The 23,938-nt window shown below is 51.4% G+C and overlaps 2 protein-coding genes across 9 annotated transcripts in view; one reads left to right on the top strand and one right to left on the bottom strand.

The window, feature by feature from the left end:
• The window catches only part of LOC111147957 (capping actin protein, gelsolin like), an 11,595-nt gene extending 6,858 nt beyond the window's left edge, over positions 1-4,737 (top strand). For 5 of the 6 annotated variants that reach the window (XM_022504254.1, XM_022504255.1, XM_022504252.1 and 2 more), the window contains 5 exons: positions 912-1,061; positions 1,406-1,498; positions 1,957-2,089; positions 3,689-3,777; positions 4,557-4,737. In XM_022504254.1, coding sequence (XP_022359962.1) covers positions 912-1,061; positions 1,406-1,498; positions 1,957-2,089; positions 3,689-3,777; positions 4,557-4,622 — 531 coding nt within the window. In that variant the 3' untranslated portion in view covers positions 4,623-4,737. The remainder of the gene's footprint in view (positions 1-911; positions 1,062-1,405; positions 1,499-1,956; positions 2,090-3,688; positions 3,778-4,556) is intronic. The other variant, XM_022504258.1, reaches the window with a different exon arrangement.
• A 68-nt stretch (positions 4,738-4,805) lies between these two features.
• LOC111147956 (ELMO domain containing 3) overlaps positions 4,806-23,938 on the bottom strand; it is a 28,784-nt gene continuing 9,651 nt past the window's right edge. The window contains exons 5-13 of one of the 3 annotated variants that reach the window (XM_022504249.1): positions 22,661-22,729; positions 21,589-21,680; positions 19,613-19,736; positions 19,239-19,361; positions 15,591-15,721; positions 8,613-8,689; positions 8,252-8,379; positions 7,565-7,750; positions 4,806-5,784 (exon numbers count right to left, since the gene is read on the bottom strand). In XM_022504249.1, coding sequence (XP_022359957.1) covers positions 5,750-5,784; positions 7,565-7,750; positions 8,252-8,379; positions 8,613-8,689; positions 15,591-15,721; positions 19,239-19,361; positions 19,613-19,736; positions 21,589-21,680; positions 22,661-22,729 — 965 coding nt within the window. In that variant the 3' untranslated portion in view covers positions 4,806-5,749. Of the gene's footprint in view, positions 5,785-6,797; positions 7,751-8,251; positions 8,380-8,612; positions 8,690-15,590; positions 15,722-19,238; positions 19,362-19,612; positions 19,737-21,588; positions 21,681-22,660; positions 22,730-23,938 lie in introns of those variants that run through there. The other 2 variants (XM_022504250.1, XM_022504251.1) reach the window with 2 other exon arrangements.

The following is a 23,938-nucleotide window of genomic DNA, read 5'->3' as shown; positions in this document are numbered from 1 at the left end:
AAGTGGGGACTTGCCTCTCCCAGTGAAGGGACAGGCAAGGTGAGGCTGAGGCACTGAAGGGGGAGAGATGCAGAAACACATGCTGACGGCAGGGAGGGGACTAGCTGGGCTGGGACCCTGAGGGGGGACAGGAGCTGTGGCTAGACACTCTCTAAGTGGGGACTTGCCTCTCCCAGTGAAGGGACAGGCAAGGTGAGGCTGAGGCACTGAAGGGGGAGAGATGCAGAAACACATGCTGACGGCAGGGAGGGGACTAGCTGGGCTGGGACCCTGAGTGGGGACAGGAGCTGTGGGAGCAAAAATTGTTGCGGAGCCTGAGACCCAGGTCCTGAGACTGTTGGAGGAGTCTGGACTGCACCTTGTACTGAAGGCTCCAGGCAGGAAGCCCGCCTCGGGCAGTGTGTGAGGAGGGTGAGCAGTAGTGAGTGGAGGGAGGCGACCAGCGCAGCAGGGTGGGGGTGGTGGTGTGAGATACAGGGCTCAAGGGTGCCATTCACCCCTTCCCTCACTCATTCGTTTATTCATTCATTCATTCATTCAATATTTAATACGTGTCTGGATATGTGCCAGTCTCTGTTTAAGTACTGGGGACACGGCTGTGAACAAAGCAAAGCAAAGCAAAGCAAAGCAAAGCAAAACACTCCTGCCCTAGTGAAGCTTACTTTCTAGTCAGGGGAGATAGATTATAGACAAGATCAAGACTTTATGTATTTGCGGGTGAGCCTTGTGGAGAAAAGGAAAGCAGGAGGGACACAGGCTGGCCACAGAAACACTCTCGCAAAAAGTGTCGTGTTGTCTTAGATGGTCTTGCCCCCAGGGGCAGTTCTTCAGGACCCCCATCCCCCCCCCCAACACACACATGCGCACAACAGACTGGATGCAGGCAGCTGAGCCTCCCCACTTCCCTCCAGAACATCTTCGCCTGGTGTGGTGGCAAGTCCAACATCCTGGAGCGCAACAAGGCGCGGGACCTGGCCCTGGCCATCCGGGACAGTGAGCGGCAGGGCAAGGCCCAGGTGGAGATCGTCACGGATGGGGAAGAGCCCGCCGAGATGATCCAGGTTGGGGGACGTTGGGGTGGGCAGCCGGGAGAAGCTGGGGGGAGGAGGGTGGTCAGGAGAGGAGGGGGGGTGGGGATGGGTGGTCTGGGGGTACTGTTTAGGCCTGTGGCTTCTCACAGGGTGCTTTGTGCAATTCAGAATAAAGCGCCCCTCTGGGTGGATGGACCAGTGCTCTGGCAGGTGGACTGGGCTGGACCCAGTCCTCACTCGCCTCTGCTGGGTGCCCTTGTGCAGGACACGGTTTGCCTCCCCCAGACGCGGTAGCCTCAGGCATGATGGGTTGGGAAGGTCTGGGGCAGATGCCCAGGAGTCCCTGGAAACCTGGCCTGCTGTGGCCCCTCTAGGTCCTGGGCCCCAAGCCAGCTCTGAAGGAGGGCAACCCCGAGGAAGACCTCACAGCTGACCGGACAAACGCCCAGGCCGCAGCTCTGTATAAGGTGGGCACTCTGGGCCTGCCCTGCGCCGGGGCAGGGTGTGCTGAAGGGAGAGGGGGAAGCCCGGGGAAGGTTGGGTCATGCAGCAGGGTGGCTTCTCCGGGGCTCCGAGCGAGGTGAGGATGGGAAACGGATGGATGCCCAGCCCTTCTGAGGAGATAAAGACCACTTCACTTCTCCCCCATTCTTGGAAAAGGAAGTGTGAAACCAATGCTGAGCTTTACTTTTTTGGGTTCATTGCATTCATTTGTAATTTGGAGTCCACTTAATTTCCAAATGGATGCAGGGCCTTGGTGCTGCAGTGACTGAGGGTGACATGAGGGTTGGTGTGCCCAGTCTCCTCTCCGCTCCTTGGGCTGGGGCGATGAGTGGGGACCTTGGGGACTGTGGTCTAGGGGCGGAGGTTAGGGCTGTGTGCTGGGGGCAGCGGGTAGGATCTGGCACTGCCCATCCTCCCCCAGGTCTCCGATGCCACCGGACAGATGAACCTAACCAAGGTGGCCGACTCCAGTCCCTTTGCCCTTGAGCTGCTGCTGTCTGATGACTGCTTCGTGCTGGACAATGGGCTCTGTGGCAAGATCTACATCTGGAAAGGTACACGTGGCTTCTCCATTCTAGCCTGAGGCCCCTGCAGCTGCTCAGACCTGGGCATGCTTCCCACTGTGGGGCTCAGCCTGCCTGATTGCTTTCAAAAACAGCACCAGGGAGCTGCTGAGCCTTTTCTCTTTGCTGTTCCCACCCCTAAATTCCAGGCAGGGTTTCTGAAGTATCAGCAAGCCTTAGAATCACCAGAGGGCCTGTTAGAACGGATGGCTGGACACTCCCACCCCCCAAAGAATTTTCATATCTAACTGGTTCCCAGGCCTTGCTGCTGGTCCAGGATCACATTTTGGGGACTGCTGTCCTAGAGCACCCCTAGGCCTTCAGGGCTGCTGGGACCCTAGTCTTGCCATTCTGCCTTGGGGTATGAACAGAAATTTTAGATAAATTAAATCTTACTTGGTGCCCTGGGTAATGAACTAGTAGAACTTGTTTTTCCCAAGAAATTATATTGGTTGGAGATAGAAACACTGTTGTGTACAAGCTTGTTCGCTTGGTTTAACTCCAAAAATGTTGAAACAAATCTCTGAGTCTCCGACTGACCCTGGGAACTTCTTTCTCCATGCTTCTCTTTTCTCGAGTGTGTCTTACCTCCCTGACCAGATTATAACCTTCCTGAGAGCAGGAACAATATCATCTCCAGTGTTGTGGCGAAATAGCATTTGCTCAATAAATATTTGTGGGGGCAACCAAAGCCCAGAGAAACCCGCAGCCCTAACCTAGGGAGGAAGATGGGCAGGGATTAGGCGGTCCCAGGGTAGCTGCTACTGGCCAGTAATACTCCGGGCTCGGGGAAGGGCCAGAGCAGCAAGGAGCTGCTCTCCTTGCTTTCTGTGAGCTGGGGCGGGGATGGTGGGAGACTGGACACTGGGGCTGCCTTTCCCCTCTTGCCACAAGGTACCTTTCCCATGGAACCAGTCCCGAGCTTGAGGGGTTCCCACGTGTCCACAGAAGGGAATTTAACCCCAAGCAAAGAACCGAATCATTTTGGAAAGAGAAACCAGAGAAGAAAAACAAACAAAAAGAAAATTGGGAGCTAGCAAGAGAAGTATCTTGCCTTACCTAGAGCACATCTTGCACTAATGGGATTGCCTACAGGAGGGGATGGATAACTGTATGGTCTTGCTTTTTATAAGCTCTGGCATCATGGGAGTGAGGTAATAATAAATCACAGCCTTTTGTCCTATTTAGGTTTACACAAAAGGCTTGATGCTTGTTGATACTTGTCAACAGTACAGTTGACAGACTCCAGCGGTAAGGTGTCCTGGATGGGGCTCTCGACTTAGAGTCTCATGCCACGGGGAACACTAACTCTGAGCATCCATGGGGCCCTGGTCCGAGCAGAAGGTTTCCATTAGAGCAGGCAGAAAGAAGAGTTTCCATCCCATTTGGAGCTGCCAGATTAGGAGAAGTCTCCAGGCCTGACTTCACACCTCCAGACTCCTCAGCATCTTAGCACCTCCTGGTCCATTTATTTGAGAAGCTGCCAGCTATCTATGGACCGCTCCTCCCATCGCTTTCCTTGAGGAAATGGGATGTAGGCTAGAGAGGGTCCCTGCTCTTTTTAAAAAATTCCCCTTCTGATTGATCCAGGGCGAAAAGCTAACGAGAAGGAGCGGCAGGCGGCTCTCCAAGTGGCTGAGGACTTCATCTCCCGCATGCGATATGCCCCCAACACTCAGGTAAGGAGAAGCCTGGTGCCCCCCTCCCCTTCCTGGGGCTCTTCCTGTGGCCCCCTAACCTGCAGACCGGACAAGAAGGGCTGGAAATCCTTGGGCACAGTCAGGAACAGTCAGGCCTCCCTACGGGCCCCTCCAGGTTGAAAGCCCTTTTAATCCTTCAACATTTAAAAGTACATGGTGTTTTCTCTTCCTTTTTAAAAGATTTATTTATCTGAGTGAGAGCGAGCTCGCACAGGAGCGTGATGGGGGAGGGGCAGAGGGAGAGAGGGAAGGAGAGCAGCGGACTCTGCTCAGTGCGGTCTCTATCTCACGACCCTGAGATCATGACCTGAGCCGAAACCAAGAGTCGGATGCTCAGCTGACTGAGACACCCAGGCGTCCCAAAAGTACACAGAGTTTTCTGAGGGGACGTTGGGCAGCCCTCCTCTGGCAGCCCAGAGAGCCTGGTGCGGGCAGCCTGTGTGCCTCCTCTGGGCCCTGCTCTCCGGCTCCTCCTGCCCCTGTTGCCCCAGCACGGTGACTCCATGAGTCATTCCAAGGGGAGCTGATAAAGCTCAGAGATGACAGCTGCATCTCTCGGACTATGCACCCAAGTGCTTGACGCTGTCTGTTTTCTCAGCTGTGTCCCATCTCTTGGCTTATTTCTTGGCCAGGAGCATCCGTGGCCTGGGCGGCCATGTGGACTCGGGCCTGGCAGCCGGCACCCTGCTCCACGGCTCTGCTCTGGCCTTGCCTGGTGGAACCTCGTGGGCTAGACTTCTCCCCTGGTCTTCCTGCAGGTGGAGATTCTGCCCCAGGGCCGTGAGAGCCCCATCTTCAAGCAATTCTTCAAGGACTGGAAATGAGGGTGTGCGCCTCCCTGAGCCCCGCCTCCTGCCCGCTTTCTCCTCCTCTGGCTGCCTGGTCAGTGCAGAGGTGGCCCCGAGGCTGTTCAATAAAGGAGATGAGTGCTTTCCTGACCCTCTGCCCTCACCGCCTGCCCTGAGCTAATCCTCACTCCCCCGCTTGCCATCAGGGCTCATCCAGGGGCAGGGGTAGAGGAGGGCCCGGCAATCCCCCGTCGTCCCACTCAGGGGCTGGGGCAGACTTTCGAAGCGGTGGGGCCCGGAGCTCCAGATAGCTGGTGGGGACTTTGGGGAGCCTGGTGGGGAGGAGGCACAGCCCCGGGCCTGGGCACTGCTTGCCACTGGGGTTCAGTTCCGTCACACGTCCCCAGCTGGGACGAGGCTGGGGCAGCAGGCTGGGGACGCAGTTCTGTTTGAGCTGTGATTTCCTCAGCTGCCCTGAGAACCCACTGTGAGGCGGCACCTGAACGACATGCTTGCTGACCAGGAGGATAGCTTATTGCCGCTGAACACAAGTCTGGTTTGTCACCTCGGGGGCGCATCACATCACATTAGGCCGATGGGAACAGGGCCACTGGAGGGCCAGGGAAACCCCAGGCTAGTGTGGAGAATCACGGAGTCTGGTTTGTGGGTTACCCTGCTTCTGGGTCGTCCTGGCCAAGCTACTTTTCCTTGTCTAGGCCATTCTTTTGTATCACGGGGTGGTGGCTGGAAAACCAGGCTAGAGAGCCAGATGGGAGAACGGAGTAGCCCAGAGTGCTCAATCCGGGGGCAGGAGCAAGGCTGGGTAAGTCTGAACTGGAGTTCAGGAGGTCAGGCTGAGCTGTGGCTGTCCTGACCCACTCCCACCCCTGGGCCCCAAGGGTTATGTGCCTTCTGAGCTCTGATCGGCTGATTCTTCCATCCCCAACAAATTCCAACCAAGTTCATCTTGATTTCGTGCAAAGCAGCACAGGGAAATCAGCTCAGCTCCTCTACGTATCCCCCCGTCTTCTCTCTGGGGAGCTGTGTGGGAGTCCACCCGACAGCCTACGGAGACAGCATGTGCCAGGGATGATTCGCAAAGGAGAGCGAGAAGGAGGGGCACCAGATCCGTGGTTCTGACCTTTGTAGGGTTGTGAAGCATTTTACATCTCCCGTGGAAGGCCTAGATAGGCCCTTCCTAAGAAAAATGCACAGGTTAAGATGTTTGCATCTACTTCCGAAGGGTTTCGGCCCCCCTCCCCCTTCCCCAAGAGAACCACAACTTAATCCCTGGACTGTGCTGTTGCTAATGTCCCAAGGTCTGAAGCTGAGCACTCCGGAGGCATTACATGGGGAGTGACGTAGTTAGAAAGGACTCTCACAGAGGCCACTGGCCTCCCCTCCAGCTAGAAGCCCACGTGGACTGGTCCCCAGCCATGCTGCAGGCTACTGGGTGTTGTCTTTCCGGTCTGCAGAATTAGCCTTCTGCAGAGCAAGTGGAAGGAATCTGCAGGGGAGGAGCTACAGAACGGACACTCTCAAGTGGAGGTTGGGTCGTAGCCTTTCTGCGCCCCTGCCCCACCAAGCTCAGGATGCTCTTGGCCACCCCTGCAGGCCCACTAAGAACCCAGATTGGAGGAAGTAAAGGGGACGAATGATTAGTTCAGGTTGGGCCAGGATGGTGCGAGGCAAACTGCAGTCCATTACCAGCCCCGGCCTTGAGGCATCCTGCTAACAACGGTGGGGAGTTCTCTGCTGTACCGGGGGGCTGTGTTGTTTCACCTCAGCACTGCACCCCAGCTCCAGAGGGTTGGACTTGGAGAAGTGTGTAGGGGTGAGACTGTGATCTTCCATGGGTCTACTTGAAGGGGTACAGAGGACAGAGCAGTGTAGTGGGGTCTCCCCAGCTCAGGACACCCTGACCGGGAGCAATGGAGCAACAGAGCTACTAGCTTCCCCAGAAGCCAATGTAGGAAAAACACATGGGGGCCTCACAGCAATCATAACCAGAGCCAGGGCCACCCTTCCCCCTAGCTAGAGTGTGCAAGGAGTCTGGGCCTCTAAGTGCAGGATGGACACCACATGCCCTCAGTGGGAGGCTGGCCAGGGCAGAGCAGCATTCTCTCCTGGAGCCCCTGGCTCTTACCAGGCCCTGGAACAGGACCACAGCAAGGTACGAGGCTTGTCTTAGAGGAAAACACTTGGGGCCCCTGACCTAGAACAATTCTTTTATTCAAAAACTGCTGGTGTGTGAATCTCCTCCTTCCTTCAACCAGGCCAGAAAACCACCCCTGATGGGAAGTGGATACCTCCACGGGGTAGGGGGCGTGCAGCAGGGGGTTGCCCAGCTGGCAGACAGCTGGGATGGGCAGGGTGGGCAGCAATGGAGACACCCACCAGAAAGCTGGTTCTGTGACATAAACTAAGGGACAGGGAGAGGGGAGGGTGGGATAAGTCCAGACCAGAAACCCCCAGGGGCCCGGCTACCAGCTTGGGAGAGGATAGAGAGAAGGCCTCTTGCCCTGGTTCATGCTGCTGCATTGGCTGCTACGATGGCTACCTTCTCCCTTCAAATTCTAGCTGCAGGTCCCTGTCCTGTGGACACCCACAGCCTGAGAGCCCTGCTGCCCAGTGACTCAGAATTCTGGCCCCTCTGTGTGGGAATATCTCTCAGCGGGATACGGGGAACATCCATGCAGGGCCTTCCCACCTCATGATCCATCCACTTGTTCACCTGGAAACCAATTCTCAACTAACTCAGCTCCAGATACGGCAAATTCTTGCTCTGGAGGCGGGTCTACGGAGAGCGGGATGGGTCTAACTAACCTGAAATTCTCACTGGGTGAGAGTCCTTGGCCTCCCCAACCAGGCCCAGCCAGGGTACGCCTGGCATAATGCCCCATGCACCCTCCCAAGCCCCTCTGGCCCAGCCTTTAAGTGTCTCTGTCAGCCTTGGGCTGGTCAGATCAGCCACGTGCCTTCGGATGAATGGGGTGGCAGGTCACACACGCCTGTGAAGGTGAGATCCTTGGAGTGAGGGGCTTGTGGCCCATAGCATTTCGGTGCTCCCAACAATGAGGCCTGTCCCTTTGACACTCCAGCCAGGTAGATTTCCAGGGTCTTGAGCAGCCGCCTGGGGCTCTTCTTGGCCAACACCTCCAAGTCTGGAACAGAGGATTGGAGAACAAAAGGCTTGACGGGGTTCTGGACTGCACACTAGTCCGGGCCCAGCAGCTCTAGGCAGCGCTCTCATCCCAGACCCCGCGGGGAGAAGGGTGAAGGAGTGTTCTAAGATGGAGGGTCACCAGAGAGGGAGGATGACGGACCAGAAAAAGCCACAGCAACCACGCCTTCTACCTTGACCAGGACAGTCTCAACTTGGAATGGTTAGTCCAACTGTTGGGCCCAGCTTTTGATTAGAAACCATGACCACCCTACGTCTGAGGCCAGAAAGGGAGGACAAGTGGCAGGGAAAGGAGAGCGAGCAGGCTCCAGAGGGTGGGCTGATGGAGACTTTGAGAAGCTGGAGCTTGAGAGGATGTGAGTGGGGGGGCTGGGGGGAAGGGAAGCACAGTCCAAACCAGGCTAGCCACCACCCTGGGGTCCCTGAATCTGGGGAGAGGGATGCTAGGGAGTTCAGGCCTCTCCAAGAAGAAAGAGCACACCTTTGAGGACAAGGCCAGAGTCAGCGATGGTCTTCTGTTGCGTCCTCCAGACATGTGCGAGGCGGAGGAAGGTGGCGGCATAGAAGCTGTTCACCACGGGGACCACCTTCTGCTGCCGGTTACACTCCCTGCAGCACAAACGGGGTGGTGTGCCCAGCAGCCGACAGACCACGGCTGACAGCTGGGTGCCTCGGCCAGCCCCATTCCCGACACAGCCTTCAACCCCAGGGCAGGGTTGGGAGATGGGCACGGGCTCCCCAGAGAGAGCAGGGAGAATGGCGTGGGGATGGGAGGGAAGCAGGCTCTGCTGGGTCACTGCTGTCAGCCAGCCAGCAGCCAGGACCGAGCAGCGGGGACTCACCTGGAGAGGCTGTCCTCCCTTAAGGCCTGGATTGTGATGCGGGTGATGTTCACGGACATCAGACAGAAGGGGAACTGCTGGAATGGAGTGGGCAGGGGTCAGCAGCAGCCCCGGCTCTTGCCTTCTGGAGCCACCATCCACAGCCCAGCAAGGCCCGCTGTAAGCAGGGGCAGCCACGGCCCAGAGGTGACAGCTCACATTGCTGATGCCACACTTGATTTTCGCACTAATCATCCCATTTCCCAGATGAGGAGGTTGGGACTCAGCGACCTGAAGTGATCTCCCTGAGGGGGCTGCAACCAGGATCCCAACTGAGGATAATTCACTCCCGGCAGGCATAACCCCCATGCTAGCTCTCCAGCCTCTTCGCCATCCTGACCCATGGGCTTTCCTTGACCTTCATTCACCAGACCCACCATGGTGCTGCCCAAGCACCGCACCACCCCCTGGGGTCAGGGTGAACACAGGAGGGGTGGGGCTCGGTTAGCTAACCGTACGGGTTCCTACAATCTCTTCTCCCTTTTTCTAGGTGTCTTTTTATTTGACTGCTCATAAGCACTTCATTCAAAAGTAGACAGCACAGGTAGAAAGTCAGCCCTACTTGCTGACTTTTTGTCAGTACCCATTTGTCAGTAACAGAGTCCTGAGAACGAGCTGTGCAGGTCAGAGAGGGGGCAGCATGGGGTTCGGCAGGGCTGCTTCCCCAGGGGGGCCTCAGAATTCCCTGTGGGGTCCACTTTAATGCTTTATTTTTTGGAGGGGCACGCTCCTTTCTTTTTTATTTTTTTAAAGTAGGCTCCTGTGTGGAGCCCAATGCAGGGCTTGAACTTGTGACCCTGAGATCAAGACCTGAGCTAGACCAAGGGTCAGATGCTAAACCCAGCAAGCCACTCAGGTGCCCCATCCTTCCCATTCTTTCATAACAAAAAACTAAGAAAATGAAGAGGGGCTTTTCCCAGGACATTTCCATATATTATATATTAGTTTCCACCGTTGCACATACTCAAGGACACCCACTGAGAGGGCCCCACAGAACAGTGCACTCATTAGTTTAGAACAAGAGCCAAAGTCTATCCCATCTGCTTCCCCTGAGAAGAAAAAGCCATTACATTATGATGCAAAACTGTGCTGTCCACTATGATAGTAAGCAGCAACACAGAACTATTCAAGTTTATTATCTTTTTCAAAGATTTTATTTATTTGACAGAGAGAGAGAGAGAGACAGTGAGAGAGGGAACACAAGCAGGGGAGTGGAAGAGAGAGAAGCAGGATTCCCGCTGAGCTGGGAGCCCAATGAGGTGCTCAATCCCAGGACCCTGGGATCATGCCCTGATTAAATTAAATTTAATTAATTTAATTTTTAAAATTAATTTAAAAATTAACATTGGGGTACCTGGGTGGCTCAGTCGGTGAAGTGTCTGCCTTTGCCTCAGGCTCAAGCTCCTTGTTTAGTGGGGAGTCTGCTTCTCCCTCTCCCTCTGCCCCTCCCCACACCACCCTGCTTGTGCTCTCTCTTTCAAATAAATAAACAAAATCTCTTTAAAAAAGTTAAACAAACTTAAACATTCAACTCCTTAGTTGAAAAAGACTCAAGTTTTCAGTCCTATTAGTCCTATTTCAAGTGTTCCATAGCCATGCGCGCTCAGTAGTTTCTGTCTCAGACAGCGCTGATGTAGGACATTCCCTTCATTGCAGAAAGTTCTGTCTGACAGCACTAAACTGTTGAGGGCCTTCTGGCTCCACAAAGAATTTTCTCAGGGTCTTCTGTGACATCTGGGTTCCAGATCTTGGCCTGGCCACCTACTAGCTTTGCGTCCTTAGAAAGGCCACCTGAACTCTATGAGACTTAGCTTCCCCATGTCTTAAAACTGAAAAGGAAGTACCTTTGAGTGCCGTGCAGGAAGAGTTAACACACCAGGCCTGAGACCGCTGTCCTTAGAAAGGCCTGCTTGCAGGGGTGGCCCCCGGCTGGCACCTGGGAACCTGGATTTGGGAAGGGGTCCCACCATTCCCTCAGGATGACTCATGCGCCTAAGCTGTTTGTGCAAACAATGTGGTTTATGAATATCTGCTTTTTCTCTGTGATTCTGGCATTTGGGTATGTGCCACACAGATGGTGTCTGCACGAGTGCCCCCCCCCTTAAAACCTTGGGGACTGAGTCTCTCCATAGTGAGCTCCCTGGCTGGCAACATTTCCCATGCCACACAATTCAATGCTGGAGGAATTAAGTGTGTCCCGTGTGACTCCACCAGGAGAGGACTCTGGGAAGGAAGCCCACCCGACTTCCTATAGTTTTGTCCCATGCGCTCCTTCCCTCTGCTGGTTTTGCTTTTGCTGGACTAGATGAGAGCTGTGTGTACAACTACAGACCAAGTTCCGTGAGTCCTCCCAGCACATCCTCGACCCTGAGGGTGGTCCCGGGGACTCTGCCACACGTGCCATGCTGGATGGAGTCAAGTCACTAACATCACACTCCCCGAGATAGGTTTTATCACCTACAGTTCAGTTTCTACCATCTATCCCAGGACCTACTCCCAGAGTTACTGTCAGAAGTAATCTAGATCACATGCGCAAAACACTAAGCACGGTGCTGGTCTGAGGAGGTGCTAACAACAGTTCATGATCGTCATCCTTGCCTCAACGTGAGCGGCTGAGGTCAGCGGCAGCACATTTACACCTTCACGAACTGCCTATCTACCACATCCTTGTATAAGATTGCCCTCTCCTTTGCCTTTTCTCAGTCTAAAAATTAATAAGGGAACAAGAACAAGAATATGGCAGCAACATAATTAACAGAGGATCTATACCTCGTGTTCACTCACTCTTGGGAACATTCTAACCAAGTCCACTTATTAAAAAGCAGAGAAAAACTGGGATTCAGATCTAACTGTCTCCTTTTCTCCAGCAGTTCCGTTGGCCCTGGAAAGTGTTGCCTGCAGCTGAAATACCACCAGGAGGCTGAGTTTAGGGAACTGACTGAGGGACAGCAGGGGACACCAGACCTGGACCATTTTGAGTTTCCATTTAAGATTTCACTTCTCCTCATCCCTCACACTGGGGCTTAACCACCTTGGAATCCTGAAGCGAGGAAGACCAGGTCATCTTTTGTGGGGGCTGCTGACATGGCCCCGCCCCTGGAGATTCAACCCGGTAGTTCTGGGGAGGGGCCTGGGTCTCTCAAGTGGATTGCTGGCTGACCACAGCTGCCCTAAGGAGCCTGCTGCTAGGCCTGCTGTCAGGAGGCAGGTCCCAGGCCCAGCTTTACCCTTCGCTGCTTTACCTCTCTAACCCTCACATTCCTTTGCTGGAAAACAGTTTGCAAGGATCACTGCTGCCCTACCTCTTCATCGGCCAGTCATGCTGGTGGAATGAAACGATGGGTGGAAACTGCACAGAAGGCTACGGGAGTGTGTCTGTGACTAAGTGCGATTATAAGCCGCTTCCTCGCCTGCCCTGAGCAAGCAGCCTAATGTGCCCTGTGTCTCTGTGTTGTAACCGCTCTGCTTCTCAGCACGGCGTAGGCTAAGCACACCCACCCTGCCGGGATTCCGTGGAAGCCTGCCCCCCTCCCGCCCAGCACTTGTATTTTTGGTCAGTTCCCTTCTAGCAGGATGAACCGCAGGTACCTTGAACTTGAGTTCTTCCCTTAGGAGAGAACAGGACTGGTTATGGGCAGGGCTGTGTCCCCAACTGCTCCTCTGATCTCACCATGCCTCCTGGAAAACGGTGTTTTCAAGATTCATAAGGGCTTGAGGTCAAGTTTTACTTTAAAACCTCGGAATTGCTTATAGTTCAAGGAATTATACAATAAATCTGGAAGGGACCTTGGAATTTTTTAGGCCAGACTAAGGCCCAGAGAGGTGAAGTGATTTGTCTCAAATCATAGCTCCATAATAATACCATAGATAGAATGAGCGTCTAGCTTCCCGAAGTCTGCACCAGCCCTCTTGTTTTATTAGGTTAAGCTGCAATTCTGTCTTACTGTCCGACAGGCACATTGTGGAGAAGTAAACATAAATCCCCAGTAAATCCCAGAGGCCAGCAGGTGAAGGGATGAGAAACACATTGGTCAAACTGGTCAGTCTGGGTCCCTGCCCGTCCCTGCCAATCAAGTTCCCAGCATTTCCCCTCTCATCCTGTTGCTCCCTCTGTCTGTGATGCTCCTCCCACAGATATCTGAATGGCCTGCTCCCTCCCCTCATTCAACTGAGGAATTCTGAGTTGGCAAAACCCCTCTATCCTGGCTTCCGTATTTCCCTATTTCTGCAGGAAGCTCTTACAAGAGAGCCTTCATGAATCATAAGAAGGGAGACACTGAGGTCAGAGATGACCTATAGGAAATACTGATGAGTTGTGGGACCTTTGGCAAGTCATTTCCCTTCTCTGGGCCTCCATCTAAAATGAGGGGCTGGGGGCGCCTGGGTGGCTCAGTTGGGTAAGTGTCTGACTTCAGCTCTGGTCATGCTCTCAGGGTTCTGGGATCAAGCCCCACACAGGGCTTTGTGCTCAGTGGGGAGTCTGTTTCTCGCTCTCTCCCTCCTCTGTCCCTCCCCGCCATTCATGCTTATGCTCTCTCTCTCTCTCAAATAAATAAATAAATTCTCTCTCCAGAGAAACGATCCTTGAGGAGTGAAGGGGCAATCAAGACATTCTCAGAGGAAGGGAAACTAAGAGAATTTATCACCAGCGGACCTCCTTTAGAAAATGGTTAAAGGAAGTTCTTCAAAATGAAAGGAAATGATAAAAGAAGAAATCTTGGAATATCAAAAAACAAAAACAGAGCAGTGGAAAGAGTAAGCATCTGGGGAAATACAGCAGACTTAGCTCCTCCTCTTGAGTTTTCTAAATAGTTTGATGGTTGAAACAAAAATTGTAACACTGACATGATTCTCATTGCGTAAGAAAAATACGCTGGCTATGCTTGCTTGCTTTCCTTCTTTCTTTCTTTCTTAAGTAACTCTAACCCCAAGGTGGGTTTGAATTCACGACCCCAAGATCAAGAGTCACATGTTCTTCCAAGTGAGCCAGCCAGGCACCCCACTTGGCTCTATTTTTTTTTTAAATTTTATTTATTTGCCAGAGAGAGAGAGATCACAAGTAGGCAGAGAGGCAGGCAGAGAGTGAGGGAGAAGCAGGCTCCCCGCTGAGCAGAGAGCCCGATGCGGGGCTCGATCCCAGGACCCCGAGATCACGACCCAAGCCGAAGGCAGACGCTTAACCCACTGAGCCACCCAGGCGCCCCTTGGCTCTACTTTCTTAAGCCCGTGAGCTCAAGATTCTACATCCAGGGGGTGCCTGGGTGGCTCAGTGGGTTAAGCCTCTGCCTTCGGCTCAGGTCATGATCCCGGGGTCCTGGGATCGAGCCCCGCACTGGGCTCTCTGCTCAGCGGGGAGCCTGCTTCCTCCCCTCTCTCTCTGCCTACTTGTGATCTCTCCTTGTCAAATAAATAAATAAAATCTTTAAAAAAAAATTATACATCCAGAATCTGACCACTTCACACCACCTCCTCTGAAAATACCCATCATCTCTGACTTGATTATAAAAGCCCTCACTATAGACTATTCTCAACCTAGCAGCTGATAGGATACATTTAAAAAGTTAGATTGGATCACGTATTCCAGGCTGCGAAAACCCTCACTTTATTTGGAGTAAAATCGAAAGTCCTTACCACAGCCTACCAGGCCCTCTGCCATCTGTTCTCTGTTCGCCGTAGGACCTCCCTTCCGACTGCTCTCCTGGGCTCCTTCTGTTCCAGCTGGTTCCCTGCTACCCCTTCACATGCCAGACATGATCCTTCCTCAGGAGCTTTGCTCTAGTGCTCCCTCTGCGTGGAATGTTCTCCCCCAAACACCAACTGGGCCAACACCTTCACCTCCTTCAAGGTCTGGTTTAATTCCCACCCTCTAGTGAGAGTTAGCCTGAGCACCCTATAAAATACTCCCCACAGAGGCGCCTGGGTGGCTTAGTCAGTTAAGCGTCTGCCTTCGGCTCAGGTCATGATCCCAGAACCCTGGGATTCAGTCCTGTGTGGCACTCCCGGTTCAGCAGGGAGCCTGCTCTCCTTCTCCCTCTGTCTGCTGTTCCCCCTGCTTGTGCTCTCTCTCAAATAAATAAATGAAATCTTTAAAAAACGTACTCCCCATATTTTCCTAACCTACTTGTTTTTTCTCCTTAGTGCTTGCCACCTTTGAACATATTCTATCATTTATTTATGTGTTGGGCTCGCTGCCCTGTCATCTCTACTAGAAGGATCTTTGTTCACAGATGTGTCCCAAGCACTAAGCACAGTAACAAGCATAGGGAAGACTGAAGAGAAGTTTATTTACTGGATAAATTCCAGGTCCCATGAATGTGGCATAGGTGAATGGCAGGGAACAGGTCAGATTTGTTTTCTAAAATGGTGGGACTGTCACCTTTTACTACCTGGGAAAACCATTAAACCCAACCCCAGAGAAGGCTTGGACAGACCGAAGGCTACAGAAGCCACATCTGGTCTGTCAGTAAGACCATGTGTCCCTTGCCCCTCATAGGTAGATCTCCTCCTCTGGGGCACAAATAAGCTGACTCTCCTCCTTCAGAGTTAAGAAAACCTACTGCTGCTCAAGGGATGTCCTCAGGGATGACAGTGAGTTGACACATTAACATCACAGCTGTGCCTAGTGCTCTAATACACATCTCATTTAATCTTTCTAATTGTCCAGCTGAAGTGTCCCTGATTTCCATTCTACAGATGAAAAAAACCAAGGCTTTGAGGAGTTGGAAGCACTTGCCTGAGACACACACTGAGTGGTGGAGCTCAGATTCTAGCACAGGTCAGGCTAGTGGGGGAAACCTGGTCCTGGCTTGCGTCAGTTGTCCTGAGAGCCCTGAGCAATTAGAGACAGCCCCCCTGTGAGGTTCTCCTGGTTGTTCAAGAGCATTCTGTACCAACAATGGCTCCACAGCCCTCTTCTCTAGCTGCCCAGCAAAGCCCCACCTGGATATGGTGACGAGATAGGCGGAAAATCTCCTGGGCCATCAGCAAGGTCTTGGAGTCCATCACCAGGTACAGCAGGTGTAGGAGGGCAAGGAAGCCTGCTCCTCTCAGGTCTGTGGCTGGATTCGCTCCTGTAACCGAGAGGAGGAACTGAAGGGCGACCCAATGCCAAATGAAGTCCCACCTCCCTTGAGCTTCAAGGGCTTGGCTACCTTTGTTAGGCCAAGTGGGGAGCCTGGACTCCCACCCCTGCCTGACTGTAACAAGGTGCCCCTTAGCTTCACTAGGGTAGTGTCAGCAAACTGGGGAGCTGGGACTGAGCCCCATACCTCTGTGTCGTCAGTGGAGTCCACACAGGACTCCTGTAATGAGTCATGTAATGAAGCACCTGTGCCCCTCTTAGCCAGTGGAACCAGCAGAGCCCAAATGGGGTACCTAAATTTCTACCCCTGCCCCGCAGTAATGAGTGACATCCTCCTTCCCCCACTGGCTCAGTGTCAGAAGAAGCCTGCTAAAATAAAAGATTTACAGCAGATCCAAAGTGTCATTATATAATACCCCAAATATCCAGGATACAATAAAAAAAAATCACTTGTTACATTAAGAACTAGGAAAATCTTAATTTGAATGAGAAAGATACTTAATAGATAGCAACACTGAGATAACACAGCTGTTGGAATTACCTGACAAGGATTTTAAAGCAGCAGTTACAGGCAAAATAATGGTCCCTCCAAAGACATCCTTGCCCGAATGCCTAGAACCCAGGAGTATATTTTGTTGCATGGCAAGGGGAAACTAAGATCATAGGCAGAATTAAGGTTGCAGATCAGCAGATAGGGAGATTATCCTGGATTCTCTGGGTGGTCCCATTGTAATCAGAAAAGTCCTTAAAAGTGAGAGAAGGAGACAGAAGCACAGAATCAGGGAAAGAGATGTGAGGAGAGAACCAGGCTCAGGGAGATGCTAAGTTCCTGGCTGTGAAGGAGGAGTGGAGGTGGCCTCTAGAAGGTGGAAAAGGCCGGGAAACGGAGTCTTTCCTAAAGTCTCCAGAAAGGAATGCAGCCCTGCAGCCACAGCGATCTTACCCCAGTGAGACCTGTTTCGGACTCCTGAGCTACAGAGCTATAAGGTAATAAGTTTGTGTGGTGAGGGGCTGGCTGGCTCCATAGGAAGAGCGTGGGACTCGTGATCTCGGAGTTGTGAGCTTGAGCCCCATGCTGGGTGTAGAGAGTACTTAAATAAATTAATTAATTTTAATAAGTTTATGTAGTTTCAAGCTACTAAATTTGTGGTAATTTGTTATAGCAACAATAGAAAACTACTATAGCAGTCATCACAAAAATGCCTTCAATAAATAATTACACAGTTTGAAAAAAATTTAAAAAGTAGAAAGTATCAGTAAAGAATTATTAGGTATAAAGAACCAAACAAAAAAAACCTTACAACTGAAAAATATAACTAAAATTAAAAACTCAGGGGCGCCTGGGTGGCTCAGTGGGTTAAAGTCTCTGCCTTCGGCTCAGGTCATGATCTCAGGTCCTGGGATCGAGCCCCGCACTGGGCTCTCTGCTCAGCAAGGAGCCTGCTTCCCTTCCTCTCTCTCTGCCTGCCTCTCTGCCTACTTGTGATCTCTCTGTCAAATAAATAAATAAATAAAAATCTTTAAAATTAAAAACTCACTTGATGGGCTCAACAGCAGAATAGAGAGAACAGAGGAAAGAATCGGTGAAATTGAAGATGGAACAATTGAAATTATCCAGTCTGATGAACATCAGAGAGAAACAAAGCAAAACAAAACAAAACAAAATAAGCAGAGCCTTGGAGATCTGTGAGTTACAGAACAGAGATCCAAAGGAATGTACAGCACAGAAGAACTAGCACCTGTGTCATCAGAGTCCCACAAGAGAAGAGAAAGTATGGGGCTGAGAAAAGTACTTGAAGTATTCATTCATGTGGAATTTAAGAAACAAAACAAATGAACAAAGGAAAAAAAAAAGAGGCAAACAAAAGAACAGATTCTTAAGTAGAGAACAGATGGTTACCAGAGTGGAGATGGGCGAGGGGATGGGGGAGTAGGTGAAGGGCTGAGAGTACACTTATCTTGATGAGTACTAGGTGTTGTATGGAATTGTCGGATCACTGTATTGTTCGCCTGAAACTAATATAACATTGTATGTGAATTTCACTGAAATTAAGGAAAAAAGGTACTTGAAGTAATAATGGCTGAAAATGGACCATATTTGGCAAAAGACATAAACCTATAGGTTCAAGAAGCTGAGCAAACCCAATAGGGTAAAAGCCCAAAGAAATCCACACTAAGACACAACATAAACTCCTGCAAACTTGAAAAGATCCTGAAAGCAGAGAGAAACAACTCCTTACCTCTCAGGGAGAAAGAATTCAAATGACAGTAGCTTTCTCATGGAGGCCAGAAGCAAAAAGCACAGTGTACAAGTGCTACAAGAAAAGAATTGTCAGCCTGGAATTCTTTGTCCAGAGAAACGATCCTTGAGGAGTGAAGGGGCAATCACAAGACACTCTCAGAGGAAGGGAAACTAAGAGAATTTATCACCAGCAGACCTCCTTTAGAAAATGGTTAAAGGAAGTTCTTCAAAATGAAAGGAAATGATAAAAGAAGAAATCTTGGAATATCTAAAAACAAAAACAGCAGTGGAAAGAGTAAGCATCTGGGGAAATACAGCAGACTTAGCTCCTCCTCTTGAGTTTTCTAAGTTGTTTGATGGTTGAAACAAAAATTGTAACACTGACATCATTCTCATTGCATATGGAGGGAAATAATATAATTGTATTATAGATGAGGGAAGAGAGAGGGATTTTAACGTGTTAATATCAACAGACCTATTAGTGCTCGCTTCGGCAGCACATATACCAACAGACCAATTAATTATGGGTACATAAAATTTCCTTTTTAAGTGAGGACATTTTCTGGGGCACCTGGGTGGCTCAGTGGGTTAAAGCCTCTGCTTTTGGCTCAGGTCATGATCCCAGGGTCCCGGGACTGAGCCCCGCATCGCATCATGCTCTCTGCTCAGCGGGGAGCCTGCTTCCCTCCAGCCCTGCCTGCCTTTCTGCCTACTTGTGATCTCTGTCAAATAAATAAATAAAATCTTAAAAAAAAAAAAAAAAGAAAAGAAAGGAAAGGCAAAAGGCAAGCTGGAGCCTTATTAAAAAAAAATAAATGAGAACATTTTCCTATTCCATATAAATGTAACTTGATATGATTTTCAAAAAAGAGTAGCATAATCCAAAAAAACAGCTGAAATCAATTTGTTTCACTCAAAAAATAAAATAGTATAAAGCAAAATTTTCATCTGTGTTAAAAGGAAAGAGGAAAGAGAAGAAACCAGACTGCAAATCCAACACTTTGATGCTTTCCATCTCTCTTAGAGTAAATGTCTGACAATGGCCTGTTAGACCACAAGGGACCTTTCCTCTTCAGCCACACTTCTTACTATTTCTCAAGCGTGGTAAACATGCTCACCTCGGGCCTTTGCATTCCTGCACCCTCTTCCCCCAGATACCCTGCCTCAGGGTGCTGGCATGACAGGAAGGGGACTATCTGGGCTCTCACTCTAGTTCTGGATTCAGGGGTCAAGGAAAAGAAGATGAACCATTCCTGTCTCTTACCCTGAAAGCCCAGATCTTCCCAGTGGTCTCCGTGGAGGGCGCAGTCAAACTTGGAGCCAGTCAGCTTCTTGTAGATGGTCTGGAGGACTCGGCCATGCATTGGGTCCTGACTATCCAGGCCACCTGCCCGAAAACACACCCCCAGTCTTTGTCGGACTGCCCGGCCTCAGGAGAGGACTATTTCTCAGAGAACGGCTCAGATAAGATCGAGCTGGACTGTACCAAGAGACTGTGTTCTCCCACGTTTCCACCGCACAGCTCCCGCTCTCCCTGCCGACATGGTGCATGCAAGACCTCAGCAACAGGTGTACAAACAGTGCTCTCTGCTTGACCACATACGCAGCCCCCACTCGAGGCAGCACCCGTGCACTCACACTGAGCAATGGTCAGGACCAAGTCCCTTTCTTCTCGGAGGCCCTGGTGGAGTTTTGGAGGCCCAAAAAGGCAGTGCCGGATGGCAGCGAGCCCCGTCCTTCGAATAGTTGGCTGGATTCTTTTCTGGGGAGGAAGTTGCAGGCAATGAGCGAAGGGCTGGGTTCACCTGCTCTAACTTACCATCAGGATCGGTACAGGGACTGTTCTTGTAGAAGAAAGTAGCTTCCTCAACTAACTGGCTAGTCTCTGGGCCAGGGAAACGGGGTAAGAGCTATGAAGCACAGGCTCTATCTCCAGAGACAGGCTCTGCTGGCTCCCAGGATTTTTATTAGTAGAAAAGAGATGTCCCTGGGCCACCTGGTGACTCCATTGGTTAAGTGTCTGCCTTTGGCTCAGGTCATGATCTTGGGATCCCGGGATGGAGCCCTGTGTCTGGCTCCCTACTCAGCGGGGAGCCTGCTTCTCCCTCTTCCTCTGCCCCTCACCTTGCTCCTGCTCTCTAATAAATAAATAAAATCTTAAAGAAAAGAGAAATAAAAGAAAAGAAATGTCCCCAAGTATAGGCATTATTAGCCCATTGTCTGCATTTGTTCTTTTGGGTTTGTCTAGAGCTACTATTCCATTGACGGCCAGAGATAGCTGGCACGGGGACCCCGCTTTGGTCTGACCAAGCCAGGCCAGGCTTCCCAGCAGGGCTGCTTTACCTTCTATAGGTCCATCTCTTTCTGCAAAGGGCATAAATTACACAGCCTAGCAGTCCTCTCAACTTCCAGGACCAGGGAGCCAGGGAGGAGGGGAGTCTAGTGGGGACTTTTGGAGCTGGATACCTGAGGGATTGCTGGAGCATTCTGTCCATTCCACAGGGGCACTTCCTAAATCAGGTCATGCTGACTTATTGCTCAAGGGCCACTGCTACAGGCCTTAGAATATTCTGATTTTGGTAGCTTCTGACCCTCTGCAACCCATGAACCAATGATTCTTGACTTTTCAGCCTCTCTTGAAACTCTGAGGTTTTAGGTTGAAGATCTGAAACCAGAATCTTCTTCTTTTTAAAAACATTTTATTTATTTATTTATTTGAGAGAAACAGAGATAGAGAGAGCATGAGCGGGAAGGAGAGGGAGAAGCAGACTCCCCGCTGAGCAAGGAGCCCCATGCGGGGCTTGATCCCAGGACTCTGGAATCACGACCTGAGCCGAAGGCAGACACTTAACCAACTGAGCCATCCAGGTGCCCCTGAAATCACAATCTTTTTTTTTTTTTTTTTTAAGATTTTATTTACCTGACAGACAGAGATCATAATCAGGCAGAGAGGCAGGCAGAGAGAGAGGAAGGGAAGCAGGCTCCCCGCCGAGCAGAGAGCCTGACGCGGGGCTCGATCCCAGGACCCCGGGATCATGACCTGAGCCGAAGGCAGAGGCTTTAACCCACTGAGCCCACCCAGGTGCCCCTGAAATCACAATCTTCTAAAACTACTCTTAGTCACTCAAGATGCCCCAGAAAGCCAATCAGCTTTTATTTTCCTCAATGTTTCTTTTTCCAACCCCACATATTTTTAAAATTCCCAAATAACTTCTGGCTCCCTGATACGTTCAGGGAATGATAGATTTTCCTACAATAGTCATGAATTACTCAGCTTCCTAGATGGCATGACTTGCTTCCCTAAGGAACTATCTAACATTTGATTCTAGACCTCCCCATCCCTAAGAGGGAAGAGCAGGGAGCAGCTACATAGACCTGTGTACAGCATGGCCACAAGAGCTCTGGGCACACAGTCCCAAAAAGGCCACTGGGGTCCTGCATGAAGCTTGGGTCCTTGGCCACCCCTGATTCTGTGCTCCAAGATTTCTTAGGTGAGGTAGGGTCCTCAGCTGGAAGTTTCCATCTTGCTTGCCCAGTGCCCTAGGTTGGTGGGATAGAAACCTGGCTCCTGGGAAGATGCTTTGCCTGAGACCCCAAACTCCCTACTTTCATACCTTGAAGGAAGAGAGGTCCACAGTCTGGAAATGCTGCAGAGCCTCACTGAAGGAGATCAGCTGCCCAGGCTGGTCTACACTGGCCTGGTTCCCTGTGGCAAAAGGGAAGACACTCTCAGATTTATAATGGTAGTCATTCTGTCTGAGCACGTTCACTGGGGCCTTCTGATCATCACCTCTAAGCCAAACACTGGCTTTCAGGGGCAGACATCAGATAACTACAGCTAAAACCGATCTTCTGTTAAGGGGCTGGCATTCTCTGCTGGGCCAGGTCCCTTCTTAGACCAGGCTGTTCGGGAGCTTGGTAGACCGACCTCTGCAGTGAGTAGGGACAGATCTGCCCTGCAGGGGGTCCCAGTCCACTCATCTGTGAGGAGGCAAGTCACTGCCCGGAGTAGGTACCCACGGAGGAGCATGCCAAGGTCTGTTTCGGGAACTTTCTTCGCTTCCATTTTGCCCTTTCTCACACCCTGTATATGAATGACCCCCTCTCCAGCCTCTGGTACAGTCCACAGGGAATGAACATATCCATTAGCAATGTCGGGGATGACTGACACAGTCCACTGTAACGACTTTCTAGGAGCCCAAGTATAGCTCGAGCTAGATATGGGTCCGAGCTCTACCCTCCTGCAGCTCCGTCCAAACCTGTCAGAACACAAAGTGAAACAATTTTTACCCAGCCCTCAAAGCCTTCCAGCAGATGGCTTTAGTCCCTATCTCCAGAGACCTCCTTGTATAGTGAACAACCCGCTCACCCTTGGGCCGGGACCCTGGCTGCCTGCCTCCATCCTTCTGTCCAACCTCATCACCCTGCAGAAGCGACCCTGACCAAGGTACTCCCTGTCTTCTCTCAGGTCTGAGTAGATGGCAGCCCTTTTCCCGTGGCATTCACTCCCATTTCCTCCAGAGGTGGAATGTCATGATCTTTGGATTAGAAAGGTACTGTATCCTGAGTCAGGGAGCTAAAATGGGAACTCTCAGGAATTCTGTGTCCTAACCCCAGGGCCACAGAAACGCTAGCCACACGTGGATGGGGCCTTTATTAGCAGTGGAACGCCATTCCTATGGTTACCTGACTCTGTCTGGATGTTGTCCACAGCTTCCCATTCTTCTTGGGCTCTGAGCACCTCCGCATTCACAACTGCAGTCAAGAGAAAAGGAGACCCTCTGAGACCTGGGAAAGTCTGGATCGCTGCTGCAGCCTCAGCCTTGTCCATTGGGTCCCAGTGCCCTCAGATACCCTCTCCACACGGGGGCCAGAGTGAGCGTTTGAAAAGGCAGATCTGATGTCAACCCCCTGCTTGAAAACCTCCAGGGGTTCTCCATCATGACTCTCTAGATAAAACCCAAACTCTTCAGCACAGCATCTAAATACTCCCACCATTTGGATATTTCTTCCACCCACAGCTGTGTGCTAAGGGTATCCAGAACTCCCCAACTTCCTCAGCCCCTCCCACCTTCAGTGCCCTTGCTCAGACGGCTCTCCCCCTGCAATCACCCCAGGCACGTGCACCCCAGGTCCCAACCCTTGTGCTGTTTGTTGTTCCTCCTCAACCCTCAGTGAACTCGGACATCTCCCTCAGCCAGCCACCTGGCCTGACTCCATTAAGTCTGCAGAGGGAGCCCGTGAGCCTCTTCGAGCCCCTGACACCCAGGCTCCTCAGTGTGGTGTCTGTCTCTCCCACCACACCGGGCGCTACACGAGGACAGCATTTTCCAGAACCCAGGGCAGTGCCCTGCACAGGACAGGGGTTCAACAAATGTCTGCTGAATGAATAAAAGCACCAGGAATGGTGGGGAAAGCAGGAGAGAAAAAGCAGCAGAACAGGTTCTCTGTAGTCACCGCACAGCCCTTTCTCCAAAATGCAACTGTCACTCTAACCCAGACTGCTGCCATGTGTCCTGTTGTGGCTTTCCCCATTTGCTAGACAGGAAGTCAATACAACATGGAGAAAATGGAAACCCTTCAGTCCAAGGCCTCAAATTATGACCCCTTCAGCCTCTAGCCCCAGTGGTAAGAGTGAGAGGGCAGCTCCTTTTGGCCATGCCGTCTTGATGGAGGATATCACAGGGCAATGAACTGTTTCCAAAGTATACTTGAAAATAAAATAAAATACTCCCAGAAACTTAAAACACTAACAGAAATGGAGGCAGAGAAAGCTGCTGAGAGCAGTTCCAGAGCCAGACTGCTGGCAAGCACTTCCTGTCTGCACTCCCCGGCTGCACTTCTGTGGACAAGTACTTAACCCCTGGCCATCACTCCTGGACCTGCTGGAGGACGGTGCAACTCTTCAGCTTCCAGGGGTGGAGGAGCGGGTATACGATGCAAAGGTCAGTACTCAGGACATGT

Source organism: Enhydra lutris, unplaced genomic scaffold (genome assembly GCF_002288905.1).
Source record: "Enhydra lutris kenyoni isolate GAN:26980312 unplaced genomic scaffold, ASM228890v2 scaffoldscaffold18, whole genome shotgun sequence".
Lineage (NCBI taxonomy): Eukaryota > Metazoa > Chordata > Mammalia > Carnivora > Mustelidae > Enhydra > Enhydra lutris.
The sequence above is the reverse complement of the archived record's forward strand: the minus strand, read 5'-3'. Positions and strand labels throughout refer to the sequence as shown.